This window comes from Prionailurus bengalensis, chromosome B2, assembly GCF_016509475.1.
Source record: "Prionailurus bengalensis isolate Pbe53 chromosome B2, Fcat_Pben_1.1_paternal_pri, whole genome shotgun sequence".
Taxonomy (NCBI): domain Eukaryota; kingdom Metazoa; phylum Chordata; class Mammalia; order Carnivora; family Felidae; genus Prionailurus; species Prionailurus bengalensis.
The window spans coordinates 33108517-33135101 of record NC_057349.1 but is presented as its reverse complement, the minus strand read 5'-3'; the positions used below and the strand labels follow the sequence as shown (position 1 = coordinate 33135101).

General features: G+C 41.9%; 2 protein-coding genes across 10 annotated transcripts in view; one reads left to right on the top strand and one right to left on the bottom strand.

The window, feature by feature from the left end:
* The window catches only part of ANKS1A (ankyrin repeat and sterile alpha motif domain containing 1A), a 179888-nt gene extending 162070 nt beyond the window's left edge, over nucleotides 1-17818 (bottom strand). For 4 of the 7 annotated variants that reach the window (XM_043591219.1, XM_043591222.1, XM_043591218.1 and 1 more), the window contains exon 1: nucleotides 17482-17818. In XM_043591219.1, coding sequence (XP_043447154.1) covers nucleotides 17482-17675 — 194 coding nt within the window. In that variant the 5' untranslated portion in view covers nucleotides 17676-17818. The remainder of the gene's footprint in view (nucleotides 1-17481) is intronic. The other 3 variants (XM_043591220.1, XM_043591223.1, XM_043591224.1) reach the window with 2 other exon arrangements.
* On the top strand, nucleotides 4705-26395 carry TAF11 (TATA-box binding protein associated factor 11). 3 transcript variants are annotated; one of them, XM_043591226.1, is made up of 6 exons: nucleotides 4705-4716; nucleotides 19075-19301; nucleotides 22736-22884; nucleotides 24329-24416; nucleotides 24765-24861; nucleotides 25734-26395. In XM_043591226.1, the coding sequence occupies exons 2-6, from the start codon at nucleotides 19131-19133 to the stop codon at nucleotides 25862-25864; spliced, it is 636 nt and encodes a 211-aa protein (XP_043447161.1). In that variant the 5' UTR covers nucleotides 4705-4716; nucleotides 19075-19130; the 3' UTR covers nucleotides 25865-26395. The 3 variants fall into 3 exon arrangements, with proteins under 3 accessions (XP_043447161.1, XP_043447162.1, XP_043447160.1); XM_043591225.1 differs by lacking the exon at nucleotides 4705-4716 and having other exon boundaries at nucleotides 18640-19301; XM_043591227.1 differs by lacking the exons at nucleotides 4705-4716; nucleotides 24765-24861 and having other exon boundaries at nucleotides 18618-19301; nucleotides 25734-25790.
* Nucleotides 26396-26585: the final 190 nt, after the last annotated feature.

Sequence of the window (26585 nt, the reverse complement as noted above, 5' to 3'; positions counted from 1 at the left end):
GAGATGAGAGGACAGACCTCTCCTCCTCTCCTCCTCTCCTGACCCACCCTCTGCACAAGGTATACAAAAGGCCTGGCCCAGTTCTGGTGCACAGTGAGAAGACAGTAAGCCACAGTCTGGTTGTGCAACTGCTTTGAGATGTTCTCATGCACCTTCCTCAGGACACCTGGCAAGAATGCTAAAAACATTGCCTTGTTTTATGGATGGAGGAACTGAGGTGCAAGTGAAGTAAGAAACACTCCCAAGATCATTCAGCTAGAGTGTGGCTGAGCTGGTACTAGGCACAAGGCCCCGAGGGACTGCTCTCCCATGCCCTTTCCCAGAGGCAGTGTGCACTTAGAAGGAGGAAGGTTCCTGGAGACAATGTTTCCTGTGGATTGAATTTTCTGTCTAACCTACGGCCTCTTCCCTTCAGAGTTCACACATGGAGACACTAGATAAAACTAAGAGACCTGTGTGTTTTCCAGATCCCAAGGATCAAGACAGACCTAGAGCAAGCTAAAACTCTATGGACAAGAAGAACTTAAAACTTAATTTACAGATTTTGTCCAAGAATCTACAACAACACATACAAGGCTAAAATCAAAACCCATGAAGGAAGGAGCGACAAGACTTAGTTTTTGTTCCACTCAAACCCAGATGGCCACATGAACCCAAAGACCAATCCTAACTTCTAAGCATAAATACTAAGTGGACATCGAGAGATTAAAACAAACGTGAACCACAATCAAAACTATGGCAAAAAGCAGTAGGTTAAAGCCTGTAGGTGTCAAAGGCTCACGAGTCTCCCATACCTGGTAATGAGGAAAACTGTTGCCAGCCAGAGTCATCGTATGATTCCAATGACCTCATTATTTCATCACCAAAAGAAAATCAGATGACACCTTGAGCAATAGGAAGCATTCAAAAAAATGCGTGTGTGTAAACAAGTAAAACAGTGGCCATTGGGTTTTTAGGTAACATTCCCATTTTTTCAGAGACCCAGACTTGTGGTCTGAACTCACAGTGGATTCAATTCACCAAAAAAAAACCAAACCCAAAACGTATCTCTACCTGGTGATCTGACTTTTAAAGAAGTGGTTCATGGGAAAATCGTTTTACTGGAATGACAACCAAAGCCCACAATAAGCCAGTTGGAAAGCCATCAGTATCAAGATAAAAAAACACGTTAAGTTCTAAGCAATTTTATAGATTACAATGGGACCTCCCCCCTCTGCCCCTGACACACAAAGTAAATCTTGGGTTTAGCTGCTATTGGATCATTTTGTTAGTACCAGCAGCTTACACACAACTTACAATTACATATGCACTGCTATCAGCAAACATAGGTATTTTTTTAATGTTTATTTATTTATTTTGAGAGAGAGAGACAGAAAGAGAGAATGAGCAGGGAAAGGGCAGAGAGAGGGGGAGAGAGAATCATAACTTGAGCCAAAATCAAGAGTCAGATGCTTAACTGACTGAACCCCCCACGCACCCCCAATAGGTATTTTTAAATGATTATGAAAACTCACTCAAAAGAATTAGGTCTTCATAAATATCCTGCAACTGAATGAGCAGGAGCTAAAGTTTACCTGGGCTGCTCTGTAAATGAATGATATAGTTGGCAAAAGAGTAAATATTAAAAAGAGGCACGCAGAAGTGATGGAAATTGAGGACAATGCATCTAACATAACACATCATCATGGGTAAAGAAAAGACATTAAGAAAAAGACAGCTCTATCAATTTTTTTTTTTTTTTTTTTTTTTTTTTTGGACAGAGAGAGACAGAGCATGAACGGGGGAGGGGCAGAGAGAGAGGGAGACACAGAATCAGAAACAGGCTCCAGGCTCTGAGCCATCAGCCCAGAGCCTGACGCGGGGCTCGAACTCACGGACCGTGAGATCGTGACCTGGCTGAAGTCGGACGCTTAACTGACTGCGCCACCCAGGCGCCCCAGACAGCTCTATCAATTTGACAAAGCATAGTGAGTCAGAGTACTGGATCCTGATTTCTTATACACTCTGTCTGGAAAAACAAAAAGCAGTTAAACTTTAAAATGAAGCACCAAGTCCTGGATCATTTACTTAGAAATCTTTTTGAAAGCCTGCCCTGGGCCGGCTAAAGATGGTAAAAGGGCTGCTGATAAGTGACTAATGAGAAAACTATTCTCCAGCTAGGTCTTAAACATACAATTATGGAGGCAGCAATAGATTAAAAAGGAGCAATTCCGGAATCTCTGCCAATTTCAATATCTGAGGTATTTGCATTTGTAGGTAAAAAGTAATAGAGCTCTTCTATCACTGCTAAGCATATAGGACCCATAGGTGTTTTCAGAACTGCTTAACTAGAATACTATATTCTCCTTCCACTTCCACAACCTGGGGACTCAACAGCTTTCTTCCTGGTAGCCATGATCTCCACACAAAACAGACTCTAAAGGCCCAAATGCAAAACCTCAGTCCTGGGCAAGGCACTTAACCTCTCCAAATCTCATCGGTGAAATGGACACTAATACCTATACCACAGGATTGTGAAGATTAAAGCGCCGAGGATTATGGAAAGTAACACCCCCTGTCCCTAAATCCCAGGCTTCAAATTAGTATCAACACTCATTTGAACCAGCCGGACAATATTCTCTGGAAATCATTTTATGGACAAACTAATTATTATTTGAGGTCTAAAAATTGGACATAAACCACTAATGACGGAGGGGGAGGGGGAGGGGAGAGAACTGTAAAAAAAAGCAGAGTGGGTAGCAAGAAATTAGAAATCACTTCAAATACACAGGTCTCTGGTTTCTTACCAACTGTTTAGACTTACTTCCCTTGCACACACTTTGGCCTTGGTGGTACAGCTGGCAGTCATGTGTCCAAAACAAACCTTTATCACTTTGAACTTGGGGAAGTAGGGATGCCGAACTTTCTCACAGATGAAATTCATGAAAACGCATTAACCTGCTTGAGAGGAAGATGGGAATTTTCTAGAAGAAAAGCTTGAAAGAAGCGATATGGGAGGCTTTTCCCTCTTCACGAGCTGCAGGGCATTCCCCTATACTCTCTAAACTAATACATTATTTGGCATAAGTTTAAAGACATTCCCCTCATGTAATGTTCCTATATTCCAGGGAAACTGCCAATGATTTCTTTGAAAATAAGCCTTTTACTTTAGGTCAAGTGTTCCAAAAGGATTTTGTGTTACATTCTTGAATCAAAAAAAGAATCCCCGGTTGCCTAAAAACTAAGAGCAAGGACTCCGAAGTCAGTCTGCCTGGGTTCAAAACCAAAACCAAGCTGCACCATTTCCTGGCTTACCACCTGGGGCAAAGCTACACTACTTCTCTGTGCTTCAGTATCCTCATCAATAAAATGGCAACAATGCTAGTGCCTTCCCCAAAGGGACAGCATGAGGACAACATGAGATCATATTTGGAAAGTGCTTAGAACACTGTATGACACAAAGTAGGTGTTATAAAAGCAACTATTACGTTAAAATAAATAAATCCCTCATTCCTCTTTTTTGGTAAAATATTACCTAAGCATATAGCGAGTGATGTTTGAATCTCATCCAAAGAGACAATTCTCCAAGTGGTCACATGCAGTGCTTTATAAGCAACAGTTTGGGAGCCAGAGAGACTCCTGGCTTTGTACCCCTCTGTGTGGCCCTGGACTTTAACCTGTCCCTGAACCTTGACTTCTTCATCTGTAAAATGGGAATGACGATAATATCTACCAGGCATACTATAAAGGTAAACTGAGAAAATACAGATGTAAAGTTCTTGACACAAAGTATTAAGTGCTCGAGAAGTAAAACTATCCCCCTTCCAAATACACGTGTACATACCCACCTACAACTATGGCAACAACTCTGAGCTGTTGTGAATTAACTTGTGAGTTAACTACCTCAGATACAGCAATAAGGGCCGACTTTTGCAAGTTTTATCACGGCCGTGGGGCAACCGGAAGAAGCAAGAATCAGGTAGCTGGACCCAACCAGGACAAGTGTCAATGCTCAGGCTTCATCAAGCTGGATCAGAGGAAGAGTGGGACACAATGCACCAATAGTTAAAAACAAAGCCAGGACTGGGGCTCCTCTCCAGGCCCAGCCAAGAGCTAAAGATCTAAAAACAAACACAAGAAAGCCTAAGAATCTTGAAGTGATTCAAGTAAACAGCCCTGAACTGATCTGTTTTGCAAGCTTTCCTGGTTATTGAACTTCTTTTAAGAAGGTCTTGACTATAATTCAAAAGGAAAAATTACTGGAGAAATGGATTGTGTTTAAAGACAGCAAAAGAAAATCACAATGACTGCTTATTCAGGCGAAAGGAAAACAAAGTCAATAGGTTGGTTCACTCAAACAAAATGGGTTCTGATATAGGCAGAAAATTCCTTTAAAGAAGTTTCCTTCTGGGGCGCCTGGGTGGCTCAGGCAGTGAAGCATCTGACTCTGACTTGATTTCAGCTCAGGTCATGATCTCATGGTAAATGACAGCCTGCTTGGGATTCTCTCTCTCCCTCTCTCTCAAAATAAATAAGTAAACTTTAAAAAGTAAAATAAAATAGGGGCGCTTGGGTGGCTCAGTTGGTTAAGCATCCAAGTTCAGCTCGGGTCATGATCTCACTCACGGTTTGTGAGTTCAAGCTCCACATCAGGCTCTGTGCTGACAGCTCAGAGCCTGGAGCCTGCTTCGGATTCTGTGTCTCCCTCTCTCTCTGCCCCTCCCCGACTTGTGCTCTGTCTCTCTTTGTCTCTCAAAAATAAATAAATGTAAAAAAATTATTTTTAAATAAATAAAAGTCAAGAAATCTTTAAAAAAGAAAAAAGAAGAACAATCTTTCTAAGGTTAAATAAAGTGCCACCTCCAAATTAGCTTGTGTTCTCTGTAATAGCTAACACCTTAAATAACAGTACCACTTTTTCTACCTTTCAGAGGTAAGAATAGAGACTTTTCAAATTTTAAAAACAGAATGTTACTCAGGGCACCTGGGTGGCTCAGTTGGTTAAGTGTCTGTCTTGGGCTCAGATCACAATCTCGCAGTTCATGGATTTGAGCCCCATATTGGGCTCTGTGCTGACAGCTCGGAGCCTGGAGCCTGCTTTGGAATCTGCATCTCCCTCTCTCTCTTCCCCTTTCCTGCTCGCATTCTGCCTCTCTCTCAAAAGAAAACATTAAAAAATTTAAGAAAAATAGAATGTTCCTCAAAGAAATTAAAATCCCTGAGATTTTAAACTTTTGCTATGACTGAAAACAGTTGTAATTAGGAGATCTACATAAGCAAAGCTGAAAGTTGCAAAATGTACAGAAGGATGAACAAGAAAAAATTTTATTTTCACGGGGCGCCTGGTGGCTCAATCGGTTAAGCATCGGACTCTTGATCTGGGCTCAGAGGTCATGATCTCACAAACATGAGATCTCACACCCCACATCAGGCTCTGTGCTGATAGCATGAAGCCTGCTTGGGATTCTCTCTCTCTCTCTCTCTCTCTCTCTCTCTCTCTCTCTCAATCTCTCCCTCCCTCCCTGTCTCTCTCTCCCTCTCTCAATCTCTCCCTCCCTCCCTGTCTCTCTCTCCCTCTCTAAATAAATAAACCTAAATTTTTTTTTCTTACTTAATCCTCGTAAAGACAAGCACTCGATCGTACCTTCCAAATGTAAAAATCAATGCTACTTATCCAGTATCAGTGAATGCTTAATAAATGCTGACTACTGGTATTATTAGTGGTATACACATTTGGAGCTGCTTTTCCAGTCACAGTAAAAGGACTGACTCAGCCCATACATCACGTTGCCGCTAGTCATCACTGGCAGGGATAAGCACATGGTGTAGTCACGACAAAGGACAGACCCCACCACGTGGAGACAGAGCTACAGCCGCAGTCTTGCAAGAATCATGCACCAGCCAACTCAACGGTGTTGATACCTGCTTGGCACTATGAAGCTTCAGTGTTTTCAGCTACATTTTCCATTCTGAGTAAAGAAGTTCAGTATATTTCTCTTACTTGTATTCTTTTTAATATTTATTTATTTTTGCGAGAGGTAGAGAGTGAGCCGGGGGGAAGGGCAGAGAGAGAGGGAGACAGAATACCAAGCAGGTTCTGCGCTGACAGCCCCATGTGGCGCTCAAACCCACGAACCGTGACATCACGACCAGAGCCGAAACCAAGAGTTGGACGCTTAACCAACTGAGCCACCCAGGTGCCCCCTCTTACTTTTACTTTTATTTTTTCATCTTAACTAATGAAAATGCTCTTAAAAGAAGGTGAGAGCCCCACATAAAAGTGCTGTGAAATCCGTCAGTATAATGGTGCTGAATGCTCTCACTGCCTAACAGAGGCCAAAATCTCTCTAAAGTAGAGCCCTGACTGTCCCAACAACTATCAAAAAGAAAAAATAAGTGGTTCCATGTGCTGCTTTTATCACTTAAAAAAAACATATTTATCGGGGCGCCTGGGTGGCGCAGTCGGTTAAGCGTCCGACTTCAGCCAGGTCACGATCTCACTGTCTGTGAGTTCGAGCCCCGCGTCGGGCTCTGGGCTGATGGCCCAGAGCCCAGAGCCTGGAGCCTGTTTCCGATTCTGTGTCTCCCTCTCTCTCTGCCCCTCCCCCATTCATGCTCTGTCTCTCTCTGTCCCAAAAATAAATAAACGTTGGAAAAAAAAATTAAAAAAAAAAAAAAAAAACGTATTTATCTATTCTTTTTTTAATATTTTTTTTCAACGTTTATTTATTTTTTGGGGGACAGAGAGAGACAGAGCATGAACGGGGGAGGGGCAGAGAGAGAGGGAGACACAGAATCGGAAACAGGCTCCAGGCTCTGAGCCATCAGCCCAGAGCCTGACGCGGGGCTCGAACTCCAGGACCGCGAGATCGTGACCTGGCTGAAGTCGGACGCTTAACCGACTGCGCCACCCAGGCGCCCCGTATTTATCTATTTTGAGACAGAGAGAATGAGCAGGGGAGAGGGGCAGAGGGAGAGAGTAAGAATCCCAAGCAGGCTCCACACTGCCAGCACTGAGCCCAATGTGGGGGCTCAATTCCACAAATCGTGAGATCATAACCTGAGCTGAAATCAAGAGTTGGATGCTTAACCAACTAAGCCACCCAGGCACCCCTGCTTTTATCACTTTTAAATTGACTCTATAATGTAGTATTTGTATGGCTAGTCAACGGGGGAATCTGGGCCAAGGCAGAAGGACCCAGACCCAAACCTCCCACCTGTACTCCAAGCATAAAAAACCAATGAACAAAATGTAACAACAACAAAAAAATGCTTTTGTGTATATTTTGTATATAGCTCCAAACCAAGAAAAGAAATGCACAGATGTCAGAACAGGAACTCAAAATCAGAGCTGTGAATGGGAACTCCCAATGCACTAAATTAGAAATCAACAGTAAGTACAGAGAGAAATGTGCTTAGTATACTTAATAAAAGACAATTCAACTCACTCTTCAATGTTTATGTAAAAAGAGTAACACCGTGAAACATATTCAGAGTAACAAATAAGACGGAATAATCTAAGTAACAAGTCAGCTTAACAGATCTAGATTCTTATCTAGAGTCCGCCCATAAAGCTGGTGGGAAAACACTATTTCAAGTTGGTCTTCCATAAGTACTACCTAAGGAATTTGGTTACTCAAGTCCCTCAAGCATGCTTTTAAAATCTTTTGGCGTCTATAGGGCCATCTATGGCCAGCAGGAAACTTAAAAAGAGAAAAAAGATTGGAAGCTAGCTGAACTAATCTATACTCTCAAGAATTAGAACACTTGATTCGCAAATTGTCAGATGAACCAGCACAAACGGTGGGGGGGGGGGGGGGACTCTGAGTAGAAATATCAGTCAAGTAAAATACACAAACACACACAACACCACTTCATTATAAACCAATTCAACTGCTTTTCATAGTAAAATAAAATTGTTAGTCTAAATATCTCAGAGCACATTTTTAAGAGGTTTTATTGAAGCATAAATATGTTTAAATATATGAGTTCCTAATGATATTTACAAAAAAAAAAAAAAAAAAAAAACCTCATTAGACACCACTGAAGACTACTAGGAAACCAAATGGATCTGAAAACTGGTAAAGAACAGAAAAGAATCAGGCATTCAACTCATCTTTCCTGAACAAACTGTATCCCAGGATAACCAAGTGGTTGATAACAGGAGGTTTCTCTCTAAAAAGTATTCCAGGTAATAAGTGAAGAACGTAAAATAGAAATGAAATATCACCATTTTGCAAACTCTTAATGAAGTCATCGTCTAGGCAGTGATCTTCAATGGCTGCCACCATCACAAGAAAGAAAGACTCAGGACACTTGGGTGGCTCAGTCAGCTGAGCATCTGACTTTAGCTCAGGTCATGACCTCCCAGTTCCTGAGCTTGAGCCCCACACTGGGATTGCTGATGTCAGCCTTTCAGCACAGAGCCCGCTTCCCCCTCTCTACCCTTCCCCCACTTGCGTGCTCCAAAAAATAAATAAATATTTAGAAAAAGAAAAAAGAAAGACTCAACTGAAGGAAGCACACAACACCCCGAGGAAGAAATCCTGCCAAAAAAATTGAACCTGAATCAGATCAAGTCTCTAGATCCAATTTCCAGCTTATAGGCAATACAGGGGACAGATGAACATGTTAAATGACACCTCAGAGATGCAATCAGCAAAACCCGGACTATGGGAAATGGGGCAAATGCCCCTTTTCTTTCAAATACACTGGAAAGAAAAATGACAGAGATGAAACCCACAGATTTAAAGAGACTAAAAGATATATCAAACGAATACAAGGTGTTTACAGACTTGAACAAACCAACTGGAAAATACAGAATATTTTAGACAATATGGAAAATTTGAATCCTAACTAAACATTTGATGATTTTAAGGAATTGCCATTTTTTTAGATGTGATAACGGTATTGTGAATATTTTTTAAAGAAATCTTTATCTTTTAAAAATATGTACTTAAGTAATATGATATATAGGCCTCTCTTCAAAATAATTTCGGTGCAGCGGGGGGAGTGGGTGCCTGCGTGGCAGTTAAGCATCTGACTCTTGATTTCAGCTCAGGTCATGATCTCACAGTTGTGAGATCAAGCCCCATGTCAAGCTTTCTGTGCTGGGGATGGAGCTGCTTGAGTTTCTTTCTCTCTCCCTCCCTCCCTCCCTCCCTCTCCCTCCCTCTCCCTCTCTCTCTCTCTCTCTCTCTCTCTCTCTCTCTCCCCCCCCTCTGCTCTTCTCCCCTGCTTGCATTCTCTCTCTTCCCTTCTCTCTCTCTCAAATAAAATTTAAAATAATAACAATAATAATTTAGTTGTGGGGTGATAAAAAGAAACAAAATTGGCCATAAGCTGATAATTGTTTTATGAGTACGTAAGGTATGTGAGGTGTCATTATTTTATTCTCTTGATTTCTGTATGTTTGAAATTTCCCAAAATAAAAGCTAGAACAACAAAAGAAAACGGCTTTTGTCTCATTCTGATTCAAGCATATTGCTCAATGCATTGTGTGTTATTAATGGCCCTCTTCTAAACATTAGCCTCTGAAGAAGGACTTGAGAGGTCCCAACTTGACCATTAAAAATCCTATGCCTGCACAAAAGTAACTTTCTAAATAGAAGTAGCATTAGCGGCCATAGATCAATACATTACTTCCCAATCAGAAGGACCCAGAAGATGTAACTCTTATTATAAGAGTCGTCAAATACAATTGCATATGTAACTCTCATCACAGTTGAATACTCAAACTACATCTACTGTTCTCAGTACATAAAATGTTATAAGCACAAATGTGCACACAATCTTATCTACAAGATTACATATGCCAATGCTGTTCCAACAGCAGAAAACTAAAAACAAACTCCTAACTAATGGCAAAGAAGGGATTCAATAATTACAGTTCATACACACTATGGAATACCACTTACTCATTTAAAATGAGGTTGAAGAGAAAATGAAAGTTGTTTATAATACATTAAGTGAAAATCTGAGGCAAAGTATGTACAGAACAGTGTCATTTCTAGTAAAAAAAAGTTATTATATATATTTACATATTATATTATTATATTATATTATATTATATTATATTATATTATATTATATATATTTTTTTGTAAAGAAAAAAGACCAAAGAATATACATGAAAATTGCAACAGCTAACTCTTTTAGGTGGTGGGATGACAGATGATTTTATTTTCTTCTTTGTGCTTTCATGTGTCTGGCAATTTTTTCTATACTCAATGTAGAGGTCCATAATCCCTTATTTATAATTCAGATACCCAAAAATCCCTGAAAATAGATTTTTAAAAGTTACTGGCAAACTTGTTTAGGTGCGAAACCTGCCCTAAACATACTTCATATTTATCCCCTTTAGTGTGAATATTGACAGATGTCACTGCAGGGATACAATGTTTCAGACTGTTGACCCAGATTCCACTAGGGGCTCACTAGGACTCTTCAACAACCCCAAAATTCTGGATACTAAACCCCAATGTCTCAGAAAAAACACTGTAGACCTGTATCAGTCTGTACCCTGCCACCATTACCATGTTTAGGCTTCTAAAAATGGGACTCACATTTGAAAAGGTTGGGAGCTCCTGCTATCAATTACTATAACTTTTAAAGCAGCATCAATATAAAGTATGTCCTTAACAACAAGATTACCATTCCAGTTTATCAAAGGTGGCAAGCACTGGGCTCCCATCAGAAGGTTTCAGCAGCCAAGGTTTACCAGGCATTACGTGCCTTCCATATTTTAGCTCACGTGATGCTGCTTCAGGAAGTAGATACTATCCCAGGCCCATTATACACATGAAGACACAGATGCTCAGAGAGGTTATGTAACTTGACTAACTCACAAGGCAGAGTTGGGTCAGAGTCTGACCTTCGGCAGCCATGCTAAGGCCTCGTCAGTTAAGTAATCCACAGGGCAGTTCTGCTTCCTGGATCATCTCCACCATTTTTAATAGCAGTAATAACATCACAAGTAAAGCAGAGACAACTGACTTGTTTTAAAAAACTCTTTTTTGATTTGTAAACTAAACAAACTTGATCTACAAATTACTAAGAAAGGATAAATATGAAGCCCTAACATATAATTTCTAGTATTACTACCATTAACTCTAACCACACCAAAGTTATTTGAAGATGTTCTACGAATGTAACAATATAATTTTCTATACCACAGAAAATCTCCCAGTAATCTTTTGGAAATCAGTGTGGGGAACATTTTCTGAGGGCTGTCCAGAAGAGACCAAGTTCCTACCCACAGGAGAGCCTGACATTTCCAAGAACAAACTCTCCACTATCTACTTTTGGGGTTTCCTTGGTGTCTCTGGGCTATAAAACCCAGTAATTTACTTTCCCTACTGAAAACTAGGGTAGAAATAGCCTTGACTTCCTTTTGCAAGCCAAATTTCACAGCTGTTGAGGGTGAACAAACCAAGGGGAAAAAAACCTTCAGAAGGGATTTTTCTGGCCAAGGATGCAACTTTCACTGGGACCATAATCTCCCAGGACAAGTGAACATGCTGAAGCTGACTGGCTACAAATCAAATTCTTCCGACCACAAGACTGTTTCACTGTTTCCAGTCTCTAATTTTTGTAACTAAGACAGTAAAAACTGAACTTCAATTGGAGAATTCAGAAAAAGGGAGAGGAGATGTCTGACTTTACAAACTTATGTAAAATTATCTTTTTCTTTTCTTTTTAAAAAATGTTTGTTTATTTTTGAGAGACAGAGACAGAGCACAAGCAGGGGAGGGGCAGAGAGAGAGAGGGGGACATACAGAATCCGAAGCAGGCTCCAGGCTCTGAGCTGTCAACACAGAGCCTAATGCGGCGCTCGAACCCACAAACCACGAGATCATGACTTGAGCTGAAGTCAGACGCTTAACCAACTGAGCCACCCAGGCGCCCCTAAATCTTTTTCTACACTTACACGCCCTACTCGTTTAAGATTAGTAACTCTCTAGATTTTTAGGCACAAAATAACCACATAAAATCATAGTCTGCTTTAAAGAAAACAAAAATGTATAGCAATTCCAAAATAAAAGGGCTGCTATCCCAATAAAATCATACTTAAAAGAGGTATATTAAAAAGTTCTTGAGGCGCCTGAGTGGCTCAGTCGGTTAAGCATCTGACTTCGGCTCAGGTCATGATCTCACGGTCCGTGAGTTCGAGCCCCGCATCGGGCTCTGTGCTGACAGCTCAGAGCCTGGAGCCCGCTTCAGATTCTGTGTCTCCCTCTGTCTGCTCCTCCGCCGCTTGCACTCTGTCTCTCGCACTATCTCAAAAATAAACATTTAAAAAAAAAAAAAAAAGTTCTTTAAAAATCATTTTTAAGGAATTGAAAAGCTTTAGTGTAATATCAAGAAAACGGTTATCCTAATGGATAGTTGGGTTTCGTTGGTTTGTTTTGTTGCGTTCTCTTGGAAAGAGCCAGAACTTAGATCACACATGTCCATGAGATCCTGCTTCAGGACCTCACATCAACATCGTAGAATGCTGTTGTCCTCTTAGGATGTTAAAATCATTTGCTCAAATTAGGCATATTCAAAAGAAATCTGGCACTGCAGGAAGGCAGTGAGAGAAAAGCTGTCACTTCATTACAGTTTACAAGCTACACATCCATTCTGGGGAGTGAATGAAGGACCATTTTAATGCGATGGTTTTGTTAAACACTTTTTTTTCTTTTGAGTGTGAATTACTTACATAAATTTAGGAATCTTTCTTAAAAACAATGAATAAGTTGTCATTGTCTTCTGACATTGGAAGAACTTTCTATTGTCCCCAAAGTGGGGTCCATTTTTCAAAAGTTTTCATTTTTCCTTCCTTACTTCAAAAAAATTTTTCATATTTTTGGGAAACTCGTGGTGATTTCTGGATAGTCTCCCTCCTCACCTCAAATGGTAGAATAAAAACTAGTTTATAGCTACATTTATTGCTACTGTCTATACGTTTTTCGATTTCTCCAGTAAGCCTCCTTGGCTTCTTCTGTTCTTACTCACTCTTCTCATGCTTGAGAAATTAAATATAGAATGTTCCTAAACTATGACACATCTACTCCTCAGTCCTAGCCTTTGGTTTAGTTTCTCTGTGCTTCTGAACCCTCAGGAATACGTTTTACTTTACACCTTTCACATTCATCAGTATTTAGCTCGTAACTCAATAAAAGTTTAAGTCAATATATGATGATTTCTTGTAACATTTTCTTTTTTCAGGCCTTTTTGCCCTTTAGTTGATAGAATTCACTTCTAACCCCAATCTTACGGTCTCTAATAGAATTTGCTCTCCTGGAAATCAACAGTTTCGCTAAAAGCATCAACATACCAAACTCTCCGTTCCATGACAATGTGTGTCCAGGGCTGAAAAATACCACGAGTTAAAATGAAGTTTAACACAGCGCCTGTCCCAAGCTACCAACCAAAGGCATGCATTTGTTCAACAATCAGAAAAGGAGATACTATTATGTAAAGTAAAATCCATGCCATCCGGAACCACTCTAGGACTAGACATTTCAGAGAACTATGCTTTCTAAATAATCTACTTTAAGTAACAAAAATTGTATTTGAATCATTTTGGATAAAAAACTAAAATATGTTTTTCCTACTTTCATTAACATGCTCTATTGCATATAACTTATTTGATGGCTAAGTGTCATCATAAACAGAAATTACGGCACTAAGATCTAGTACAACAATGCTTGGGGCCTATGCAAGTGTGTAGGGCTATGCACATCTATGTTAATAGTCTCAAATTACTGAGGATGGGAAAAGCTAGGATAGATTTTAATCGCTTTTTCTGTCTCTTATTTTGTCAATCAGTCACACAGACATATCATACTACTATAAACGCTGTAAGGAAACAGACGATATATCAGGAGAGGGACTGATTTTGATAAAGTACCTATTCTGTGCCAGGTCTGAGATAAACTTTGCAAGGCATGTAGCAATCAGCCTGGCACAAAAGTAGAAAATGGGTAAACACTAGGTAAATGAATAGCACTAATGTGCCTACCTAAGCACGTTCTCTCTTATTTACAGCTTCTAATCTGCCATGACCTGGAAAACGCATACCCAAGTGTGAAAGAACACCATTTAAAATATGTCTAGCCTGGTACTTTGCACATACCAGGGGCAGCATGGCAAAACTGTATGTGCTGAACTGAGGATGGCGAATAGTGAGCATTTACAATGTGCCAGAAAGTGTGGGAAGTGTCTGACACACATTATCTAAGGTGATACCTATAAAGCAAACAATATTATCCCCATTTTACAGATGGAGAAATTGAGGCTCCAAGTGGTTGAGTAATTTGTAATAAAATCAAGCAGCTAGTCGGTGATGGCAGTACTCTATGAATTCAGGCAGTCTGACTACAGAACAAGTAGTCTTTTTCTTTTTGAGAGAGTGAGATAGAGAGTGAAAGAGAGAATGAGTGGGGGAGGGGCAGAGAGAGAGGGAGACAGAGAATTTGTAACAGGCTCCAGGCTTTGAGCTGTCAGCACGCAGCCCGACGCAGGGATCGAACTCCCGAATGGTGAGATCATGATCCGAGCCGAAGAAAGATGCTCAACCAACTGAGCCACCCAGGCGCCCCAAGAACAAGTGTTCTTAAGTGTAATACTACACTGCCTCTGAATAAATGTGCAGTAAAGAAGAAAAGGTCAGAAAGACATGAAGTTTATAACAACTTTTTGTTTTCCTAGAAGTTTTTGCTGACTTTCTGATTCTCAGGGATATTCTCAATGGGTGAGGGTTACTGCATGTCAACATTATACTGACAGGCCAGTGCAATAAACTATGAAAGCCAGACAAGTAAAGAATGAGCCAGTGAATTACTGCACACTACAGATGATGGGTTCCAAAGAAGTAGAAGCCTGAGAGATCCGTGTGTATTAGGGTCATTAGGGAGGGCTGTAAGAAGTTAAGACCTAAGCCCAAGAAGTGTAAGAGAAAAGACATGGGGTAAGAGAAGGGGCATTTTGTAGTTTCAGAATCAGCACAAACCCTCTGTGGACATGGCGGGGGGAGGGGTCGGTTGGGGGGGTTGGTCATAAGTAGATGAACAAACACACATGTGGTTTGGAACATTTATATCCAATGCAGCTGTAAGCTCTTATTCTTGCCAGCTTTACTTGGTCACTCAAACAGCTGGACAAACATAGGTTACAGTTGGCAGTACTAGTGGGGGTGGGATATGGCAGCTAATGCAAAGGCTAGATCTAAAGCTACAATTCCCTAGCTCCCGTTAAGGGTCCTTGAGGTGTGGAGTGTGGGCATAGGGAACCTACCCTCCACGATTTCCAAACCTAAAAAGGGAGGACATGCTGACCTAGGGACTATTTAAATACACAGTATCATTTGCTCAGAGATCTTTCACTAGGTTGAGCCAGAATCACCTCTAATTAATGACACACCTAGTGTAACTATTGGTGCAGATCCTCCCTGCCCCTAAGAATCACAAGGATGAGAGGTTAGGGCAGCTCTTAGGCCATCTACCATCTCTATAAGAGACAGGAGAGCAAATCAGGAATCAGCTGTCTTACGCAAGGGTGTGGAGACACATCCACACTTTAGGACAGAGACTGAACTTATTAGCATGAGGCCAAAAGTAAAAACACTGTGGTAAACAAAGATTTCCTAGTCTTGCTTAACTACACGGCAGCTAAATCCTCAGCAAAATGTTAACAGTCTCTGAAGTGTGAGCCTAAGAGCAATTTGACCTGTACTTGGAAGGTGGGAGACATGTGCAAGTTTCTCACTTCAGCAGGATATACTAGGGGTTAAGGTATCTTCTGGCAAACCTCCAAATGCTACATTATTCACCTGATTAGAGACTGGCACTTGGAACATGTATGGTCTTTCTCTCATCTCTCAGATATCAGAAGTGCAGAAATATCAAAGTAATCCAGAGAAGATTCAAAACCCAATGCATGCATCCAAAGTACGTTTGAGTTGCGAGGCACTGATCTAGGGACTGAGACTATAAACATACGAAGAAAGACTACATCACTCTAAAGGATGGAAATGTACCCATTCATTATTACGTTTTATCATGCCCAAAAACTCCAGACTGCCGGCAGGAAGTTCTTCTAGTGCCCCAGTAGCATCAAACAAGCCTTTTTCCTGCTTCTATGCCTCTGACCATAGCTTGCCAACCTGGAATTATCTCACTGTATGTCACCTATCTATATCCTCACATCCTTCAAAGCCAGCTGAAGTCCTCCTCCTAGAAGTCGTAATCTCCATCTCATCCCCTAAATTCTGTCTCCTTTTGCTGAACAACTAACAATCACAGCGAGTATAACCATCACTTTATTTAGAAATCTGTCATCCTCTAATTGATAACTTGTATTCATTCAATGAATCCTAGGTACCAACTGTGCGACAGCATTGCCCTAGGGACTGGAGAAACTGCGGCAAACAGCACTGGTTTTAACCTCCCAAAAAAGAACTCATGGGGAGAGTTCTCCTATGCCGCTTTTGAAAATCTTCTGTGTAGACCTGGGTCTGTACTCAGTGCTTCATACCTAACAATTTATTAGAGCCCTGGGCTTCTTTGGTCCAAACTCACTCAAACTGAAGTTACAAAAACCAATGGGGAACAAAAGCCAACGAAGCCATTTCTAAATGAACTTCCACTTCGTAAAAACCTCAAAAGAACAAGGAAGGAAAAGAAAACAGGCTATGAAAGTGCTGCTGAACCAACACATTTTACTCACACTGACAAAGTACCTCCAATCCCCCCTCCAAGCCACACAAAAGTGACCTTTCTCTCTCCATCCTTACCAGCTCCGGATTCAAGTGTTTATTTTAACAACAGATCTCAGAAAAGTTTAAAGCACCCCTAAGTTTCCTAAACAATTGTCTTTCTAAAGCTTTGTTTCTTGATGAGTAACCCCCTCGATGAATCTCGCATATGCCACTTAAGAGACTAATCCAATGAGGCTCCCGACAACGAACTAGAATTTGAGCTGCAAGCACGAGAGGGGCTAAAAGAACACCACTCTGAACGTGATAAATCCAGACACGATTTTAGTATCAACAACAAAAGCCAGGTCCTGCGGAGCAGGGTGGAAGGTTCCAAGTTCCCAAAAGAAGGGAACCAAGAGAATTTCCTCCGGGGGAGCGGTGGGATTCTGCAAGGCGTGGGAGTTTCTGCATGAGGTGAGGGAGATTTCAAATAAATATTTCTCTGCTCTAAAGTAGCTTGTGAGATACGACAGCTGGCACCCGAGAGCGGGCGAGGGTGAAGCCGGGCTGTGCCATGCGGCGGAGGCTGCCACCCGGGCACTCCCACCATTCTCCGCAGCCGGGTCAGGATAGGAGAGCCCGGCGCCGCGCGGACCTGCACGGGCGCTCCTGGCCCCGTGGGCCGCCGGTCCTCGACCCTGGCACCCAGCAAAGCCACCCGCCCGGGTCTCAGGCGCCCCGACCTCTCAGGAGCCCCAGGAGACGGGCGGGGGAGAGGGGATCTCCAGCCAGCCGTCCGGCCCCGGCGCGTTACCCACCTGAGCAGACTGGAGAGGGGATGGCTCGAGGACCCGAGGCCGCCGCCGCCGCCGCCGCCGCTCCCGGAGGAGCCGCCGCCGCCGCCGCCGCCGCCCCCGAAGCCTGAGGAGAGCCGCTTCCCGGACAGCAGCTTCTCCACGGCCGGGAGGTGCCCGGTGCGGGCCGCCTCCAGCAGCTCCTGCTCCTTCCCCATCCCCAGGGCCACCGCCCCCTGGACCCCCTTCCCGGGGCCGCAGCCGAGCCTGCTCCGGCTCCCAAACTTTCCGTCTCCGGGCAACGCACCCCCCAAACCGGCCGGGGACACCACCCCCCTCCCCCCCGCCTTTTCTGCCCAGGAGCGCGTCACTTCCGGGATCTGGCGTCACGCGTCACCGCGCCCCCGCGCCCCGCCCCCTTGCCCACCTAGCTGGGCGGGGCTCGGCCGGCGGGCGCAGGTGGCTTTGGTCTGCTGGAAGCCGACCGGTTTGGGTCGGGATAGGCCTCCAAGGGCAAGAGGAAAGCGCCTGATAGGTAGCCGCTGTACAGGTGTTAGGGAACAAATGGGGCCCACCTGTATGCGCCTCCCGACGTGCGCTTCCTCCCCAAAGGTTTTGGGAGCCCACAGGACAGGAAATACGGTAATTCACCCAGGCAGCGTAGAAACAAAGAGAGAAATACGGTAACGCGCACCTACATTTCCAAGTTCATTCTTTCGGCACGCATAAGTTAAATATGTGATGGATGTTGGGACCTAGTGATACAGAGGTGAATAAAATGGCCTGCTCCGCACCTCAGTGAGGGAAGAGAGGAAATTTTTAAAATACAAATATCTCTTCTTCATGGTCCCAATCTCTGAAAAGGCTCGTTAAAGTGAAACATGCAAAGACAAGACCTCCCTTCCCAGTAGAATTTGTTTCCTCTTACTTTTTGATGAAATTAACCGAACTGACATAAGAAGTCAAGTTTGTGAAACCGACCTGGATAGTGAGTACCGGTGAATTGGAAAAATCATTTAATTGGGTAGAAAGTATATATTGTCTTTGCTACTGGAACTGTTCCTACCTCTAATTAGGCGCTCAACAAATGTGGAGTGAATCGATGGGTTGATCAATTCTGTTCAAGTTATATGACTTTTTTTTTTTTTTAGGTGCTTGAGGAACCGAAAAGAAATGGCAATTCACACAGGCCCACGGCCTCTCCCCAATTAAAATGTACGAGGTTGAGTCCCTGCCTAAAACTTTACCAGGCAGCCACATCCCAAGACATTGGCGTACAACGGAAAAGAGTCTTCTACCGTCCCCAAACTTTACTCTGAGGAAAATGGATTAGGGAGTTAACCACGTTTTTAGAAAGGCAGCATGGAGGGGGGAAAACGCCCTTCAGGAAACAACACAGCTCTCCTTTACAAATGCTGATTTCCCAGAGTGGGAAACCCACAAACTGATTTCCGCACCCTCAATTTTCCGTCTCCAACCGCCACCAAATCAGTTAAAACGGAGCTCTTGAAGTTCCCTACGCGTGCCTTAAAATGATCCCTCCGAGGAGCGGTAGGTGTGACGTCATCGCAGCGCGACGATAGGAAGTAAGCTTCTGGGTTGCTCTGACTCAGTCAGTCCCGAGCTCCAGAACCTGACAGGACTGCGATCTCGCCCTTCTTTTTCTTGCTGCTATGGATAATGCCTGCGAGTCGCCCCCGGAAAAAGGTGGAGAGACGGGGGAGTCAGAAGAAACGGCTGCTGCTCCCGGGGGCCCGGGGGCTACCGACACAGACGGAATCCCAGAAGAAACTGATGGGGACGGAGATGCGGATTTGAAAGAAGCTGCGGCGGAGGAAGGCGAGGTAGGGAGACATGTGTGGATGAGGTCAGAGGAGTACTCCGAGATTTTGTTAAGAGAGCTTGCTCGACCGGCTTCCTGGTTGGTCCCTGCCAAGCCCAGATAACTCGAACTCACCATGACTCCCTCTAGATCTGCCAAGATGTGTCCGGAGAGGGAGGAGACAAAACTGTAGTGCGGGTTCGGTTCCAGAGCCCCAGCCTCTGGGTTAATACTTTTAATCCCCGCTCCTAGATATTAAGGCTACTTCTAAGAGATTTTTTAAATTTTTTTAGGCAAATTCTACCCCTAACGTGGGGCTGTACTTCAGGACCCTGAGATCAAGAGTCCCATGCTTTTCAGGAGGAGCTACTCAGGCGCCCCTAAGGGAGTTTTACATAGCCTTTTGGTTTTCCTGGTGAGGAAATTGGGATCTGATGTCACAGACAGTGCAAGAGCTAGAACCCAGGATTCCTCGTATCCCTTTGACCGAAATATGGTTTCTCCTAGATGTTGGTCAAGCATAACTGTCATACGCTGCAGAGCCGTTAAAGGGAGACTTGGAGTTACTGGTTCAGTCATGTTCTTACCCTCGTGGGACATTTAACTACGACCAGTGACCTGGGTGTCAATGTCCAAGGGACTCTATAGCATAAACACACCAAACCCCAAGAGCTCAGCAGTGTTGCCTAACTGAGCATCAGTCAGGGGACTAGAATCTCAGCGTGCTCTGGCTTCCGTTTCTAGAGATGGAATCTTGGAGTCTTAGAACTTCCTAGGGACTTAAACAGATCATGGGGAGGACACTGGATTAGATAGAAACAGCCTTTCAGAGAATTAAGTTGCATCAAAATATATAAAGTAAGAACTTTTAGAAAAATGTGGGAGCACCTGGTTGGGTCAGTTGGTTGAGCATGGGACACTTCATTCAGCTCAGGTCATGTTCTCACGGCTTCCTGAGTTCAAGCCCTGCATTGGGCTCTGCGCTGTCAGCAAGGCTCCAGCTTGGGATTTCTCTCTCTCTGCCGCTCCACACCTCGTGCTCACATGCTCTCTCGCTCTCTCAAAAAATAAGCATTAAAAAAAAATGTGATGAAACTTTTTAAAGAAGGAACCTTTAAAAAATATCTGAAGGACATAGAGGATTTGAATAATAATTGGTTCAGTCCAATAAAGAGCTCACTACATACAGAAATTTGCACCCAACAGGAGATACATTTTTTTTGATACTTCTGACTGAAACACTGTTGTTGTTTTTAATGTTTGTTTATTTTTGAGAGAGAGAGAGCACGACCGGCTGCGGGGGGGGGGGGGGGGGGGGGGGGGGAGGTGGAGGGGCTCGAGAGAGAGGGAGACACAGAATCCAAAGCAGTCACCAGGCTCTGAGCTTCAGAGCCTGACGCAGGGCTCAAACCCACGAGCCGTGAGATCGTGACCTGAGCCAAAGTCGGACATTTAACGGACTGAGCCACCCAGGCGCCCCAAACTGAAACACTTTTAAAAATTGATCATATACCAGGGGTACCTGGGTGGCTGGTTGGTTAAGCTTACAACTCTTGACTTCCGCTCAGGTCATGATCTCAGGGTTTGTGACATGGAGCCAAGGCTGGGCTCCCTGCTGACAGCATGGAGTCTGCTTGGGATTCTCAGTCTCCTGACTCCCTCTTTCTCTGCCCTTCCCCCCACTCGCGTGCACGCACATGCGCGCTTTCTCTCTCTCTCTCTTTTTGTCTCTCTCTCTCCCCATCAAAAAACAAACCTTTTTTAAAGTTAATTTAAATTAAATTAACCTTAAAGATTGATCATATACCATACCACAAAGAAAAACCCAAATTCTTAAAAGCGGAAATCAAAACAGGGCACATTCTATTAGCACAGTGCAATAAATATGAAATTAACAACAAAAAGCTTCTCCCAACTGCCACTCCCCCCAAATAAACTAACCCCTGGACATTTTAAACTGTTTTTTTAAATAGCCCTTAGATTAAATTAACAAAGAGAACACTACATCATATCCTACGGGCCTTGACCAAAACCGTATTTAAAGAAAAATTCATAGCTTTACATATTTGTATTAACAAACAGGAGATGCTGAAAATAAGCACCCACCTCAAGAAACCAGAAAAAGAACAGAATAAACCAGAAATATTTGATGTTCAAATTTAGGCCAAATAAATTTTAAAATCTAAGAAAATGACTCATTTTTAAGGAAAATATAAATCACCAAAATTCAAGCACATAGAGGTTAGAAAACTTGTATTAATAGGTAACTAGAGAAGAAATTGAAAAGTTTTTTAAAGATACACTATCTTCACTCTTACCTACCCCCTCATATTCCTCTATGAGTTTATGTGAGTTCCTCTTTAAGAAAAACAGAGGTTAAATCCCATTAATGAAGTTTGTTGTCTTTTGATTGTATACTAAGTTGGAGGGGATGAAGTTTGGATTTGAATTATTATGAAACATCTAGCATGAGTAAACCTATGTTAAATGCTTATGTGGGGAGAGAGAAATAAGAGACAAACCTATCTTCAAAAAGTTCACATTCTAGCAGTGAGAAACATTTGCGTGATACAGTAGAATTGAAAGATAGGAAGAAAAGAGCATTATGTGTGGGAGAAGCTCACTTAAAAGTTCCGAATCCATGGGGCGCCTGGGTGGCTCAGTCGGTTGAGCTTCTGATTCTTGGGTTCCACTCAGGTTGTGACTTCATGGTTCATGAGCTGGAGTCCACGTTGGGCTGTGTGCTGTCTGTGTGGAACCTGCTTGGGATTCTCTCTCTCTCTCTCTCTCTCTCTCTCTCTCTCAAAATAAATAAATAAGCTTTAAAAATATATATTAAAAAACAAAAGTTCCAAATCCAGGGCCAACTAGCTCGCTCAGTTGATAGAACCTACAACTCTTGATCTCAGGGTCATGAGTTCGAGCCCCATGCTGGAGGTAGAGGTTACTTAAAAAAAAAAAAAAAATTATTAAAAGTTACAAATCCAAAGAAACACTATTTTGGAGAGAGGGTGCCTCCTTTTTAATATTCTTTCAAGATGGAATCATCAACAATAAAGAGATGTATAGATTTAGAGGCAGAAGAGCTGGCTGGATGGAGAGGCCTTTTCTGACATCCCCTCTAAAGGATGAGGTCAGGAAAGTGGGCTCAATGCGGGAGAGTGGTTATCGTGATCCTTGGCACTTCATTTCCTTTGTAAACATACTAGAGCTAGGATCATATAGCTAAACTGGAAAGTTGGATTCTTTGGCTGGTTTTCTTTTCACAGCTAGGCTAGAAACTTCTTTAGGACAGAGAGTGTATCTTAACGCATGATGGTACAGCCAGTGCTTGGAACCAAAAAAAACTATTGAATAATGGATTTGTTGTGCTGTAAAGAGAATGAGGTCTTACCTTCTTCCCCAAGTCTGGAAAGTAGGCCAAATATATAATAGGGTTTCTTTTCATCTTCTCAGCTCAAGAGTCAGGATATCTCAGATTTAACAGCAGTTGAAAGGGAAGACTCATCTTTACTTACTCCTGCAGCCAAAAAAATGAAAATAGATACCAAAGAAAAGAAAGAGAAGAAGCAAAAAGTGGATGAAGATGAGATTCAAAAGATGCAGTAAGTTACTTTCTGATTTTTTTTCCCCATTTCAAGTCTCTAACTTGACCGTACAAAGTCAATAAATTTGGGGAGCCTGTAGTTTTTTTTCCCTTTTTTATACTCAAAAGAAAGTAAAGCAAATAATACTTTATGTAACATTTTAGGAAATATAAATAAATAAAAAGAAAAAAATATCCTCTTGTCACCAGAAATAAACACTGTTAGTATTTTGAGGTATAGTGTCCAAGATATTTTCTATACATGTATATCCAGAAATAAATTTTTTCAAAGATGTTACTGTTTGTGACCTGTTTTTCACATTGTATATGGTGAATGTTTTCCATGTCAGTAATTATACATAGGTCATAACTTTTTTAATGGGCTCATTGCAAATTTATCAGAGAATACAGAAAAATAGAAAAAATAATTACCCATAATCCCACCACCCACAGTTAACCCTGGGTATGGATTAGGTTATATACTTTTTCAGATTTTGTTTTAAATGTTTTAAATATTTATAGCTAAATACTTTCTTGTAAAGCTGCCTGTAAATTATCAATTTCAGTGGGTGCATTGTGTTCCATTATGTAGATGAATGATCATTTAACCAATCCCTGTAGTTCTTTTTCTTCTTTTGACATTATTATGATTGAGCATCTTTGAGCCCATCTTTGCATACTTGTCCATTTAGTTCCTAAATAAACCCCCAAGGAGTGAATTGCCAGTTCAAACAGTCTGAATGTTTTCGAAGACTCTTCATACACATTTCCAAATTCTTCTCCAGAAAGGTGGTTGCACTTCACACTCTACCAGCATGTATAAGTTTGTGTCCTCCCATTCTTACTAACACCATTCTTTATAATGCTCATCTGTCTGATTCATGAAAAATGTTACCTTATTTTAGTTTATCATTTTAATTTCTTTAGTTAATAGTGAAGGTTAACTTTTTTTCCTCTGTGTTGGTCATCGGTATTTTTGTAACTTGCCTATTCATGTCCTTTGCTTATTTTCAAAATCGCTATCTTTTATTTATTGGAAAGCATTAAGAGCATAAACCCTTCTCCATATATTTTACAAATATTTTCCCCCAAGTCTGTTAATGTCAAAAACTACTGGTTTGAATATAAATTTATGTATCAAATTTTTACCATCAATGTGAAATGTAATAAGGTAGAGTTAGGGGTAGAGAGAGCCTAGTGCTGAAAACATAATCTATATAGTGACCCAACATTGTAGTTTAAGTTTTTGTTGTTAATGAAGTAGAAATGAAGTTGTATGTCATTTTCTCTTAAGTTTCTAAAGAGTAAAAATGCTTTGTCTTCATTCCTTGTAAGCACCGTGCTTAATGCTATTGACCCCTCGAAAATTCATTTTCTAATTGTCTGAGACTTTTATTGATGTGATAATATACCTTAAACGTTTGTTGTTGTAAGCCAACTTAATTATCTGAATCTTTGTCTAGAATCCTGGTTTCTTCTTTTTCTGAGGAGCAACTGAACCGTTATGAGATGTACCGCCGGTCAGCATTCCCTAAGGCAGCCATTAAAAGGGTAAGGATGGGCTACCACACTTCATTTCCATCAGATATGAGAGTTGAACTAGACACAAGAACTGTGTCCACCTCATTTTGAATGAGGTGCCAGTCAAGTTGGTGGATCATTCACACAGGAAAACAAAAATAAAATGCCTCTCGATTATCAATTGGAGTTTTGCATTCTGGGGATAAGGTCTAAACGTAGAGAATGAGTTGCTGTACACCTGAATCTTTGTCTTAATAGTCTTCATTTCAGTATCCAGCCTTTAGTAAAAACCTTTTTAGTACAAAACTCTTAAAGGGTACCATATTCTTAAAAGCAGTCCTTGACTTTCTTAATCATAGTCTTTGTTCTTCTTTCAAGCTGATCCAGTCCATCACTGGCACCTCTGTGTCTCAGAATGTTGTTATTGCTATGTCTGGCATTTCCAAGGTTTTCGTCGGGGAGGTGGTAGAAGAAGGTAAGTGTTGTTGATAGCATGTACAGGATTGAACCTCTGGTGGTCTTAACTTTCAAGAATATCTATGCTAGGGGACCTAATAAAGTACCTGTGGGTGTTTCCATTTGCACTAGAAGTTGACCAAGTGGGGCACTTTGTATTCAGGAGAGCATGACCATTATTCCTCAAAAGTTTTAATACTGGGACTCAAGGAAGCATCTGGGAAATCTTTCCAGATTCCTGTCCTCAGTCCAGGGCGACAGAAGCCTACTTCGTATTTTTCCCCAATGGATTTGCTCATTTCTGTTGCCAAATTAAAGACCTAAGATAAGCTATCACTGGGGGCTGACCAGTGTGGTATGATGAGTTGTCCCTCATGTTATGAATCCTGGGAACTGTCCTCTATCCATCAAAGAAGGAACCTTGGCTGAGTGTATTGCTGGTCTCCAGTCAGTGAAATGTTTTATTTTTTTAATTTTTTTTTTTATTTTTTTTTTTCAACGTTTATTTATTTTTGGGACAGAGAGAGACAGAGCATGAACGGGGGAGGGGCAGAGAGAGAGGGAGACACAGAATCAGAAACAGGCTCCAGGCTCCGAGCCATCAGCCCAGAGCCTGACGCGGGGCTCGAACTCACGGACCGCAAGATCGTGACCTGGCTGAAGTCGACGCTTAACCGACTGCGCCACCCAGGCGCCCCTTAAGTAGAAGATTATATATTACACTAAAGCTAACGTGATAGGTTTTATAGCATTCTCTTAAGAAGGGGAAATGTCTTGGTTTATTTCCTTAGCAAGCTTATGAAGAGTTAATGAGAGTTATAGGATTCAAATGGATTATGTGATTAATAAGTCCTGTGTGACCATGAAACTTTCTTCTTATCTTCTGTTTAGCACTGGATGTGTGTGAGAAGTGGGGAGAGATGCCACCACTACAACCCAAACATATGAGGGAGGCTGTTCGGAGGTTAAAGTCGAAGGGGCAGATCCCCAACTCAAAGCACAAAAAAATCATCTTCTTCTAGACTGAAGCCTAGAAAGGCCTGGTACTGAAGGAAGGAGTACCGGTTCCAGACTTCCTACTGCATGAGACTTTTGCACAGGTGCTTTAGTCCTCTAAGGATTCCATGATGATTTTAATGTCTTTCTCAGAACTCTGATATTCATCACATCTAAAAGGCATGCAGCCTGTTTCATACTTGCCTTGACTAAATATTGGCACCTCTTTGGACATTCTGAGGCATTTAACTATTTCTTGGCTAGTTGGAAGAAGAAAGGTACATGGGCCTTAAGCGTCTTCCAGACAGAGAAGCTGCTTTCAGAAAGTCTTTCCAAGAAAGCTTTGATGGTTTCACATTGAAGCATGAAGTTGCTATGATTTAGGTTGTTTCTTCCATCTGGTTTTAAGTAGATGAAACAACCAGAAACTTTGACTTGTGATACTCTACCATGAAGAACACAGTGATGGGAGGAGTAGTGGAAAAGTTTATCCCTGTACACATGTAAAGTTCCCTATGGATCTTGGTGAGTGATCATTAAACCGTTTTCCAACGTGCCTTATGCGTATTCATTTTCTGTCTAGCTGGTTGGAATGGGGAGAAGTTCATCCTTATTTTTTGGTGTCAGATTAAAACTGGTCTTTGGCTTTTTTTGAAAATTTGAGCCCTTCCCATTTTCTACTAGAACCATTTAAAATTTTCTCAAGAGTACTTAAAACACTTAAAAATAATGTAAAAGCCCATATAT

Excerpts from the sequence above, each read along its gene's own strand:
- TAF11 (XM_043591226.1), top strand. The coding sequence starts at position 19,131 with ATGGATAATGCCTGCGAGTCGCCCCCGGAAAAAGGTGGAGAGACGGGG. Across the intron at positions 24,417-24,764 it reads CTAAGGCAGCCATTAAAAGG|CTGATCCAGTCCATCACTGG; the intron begins GTAAGGATGGGC and ends TCTTCTTTCAAG. Across the intron at positions 24,862-25,733 it reads CGGGGAGGTGGTAGAAGAAG|CACTGGATGTGTGTGAGAAG; the intron begins GTAAGTGTTGTT and ends TCTTCTGTTTAG.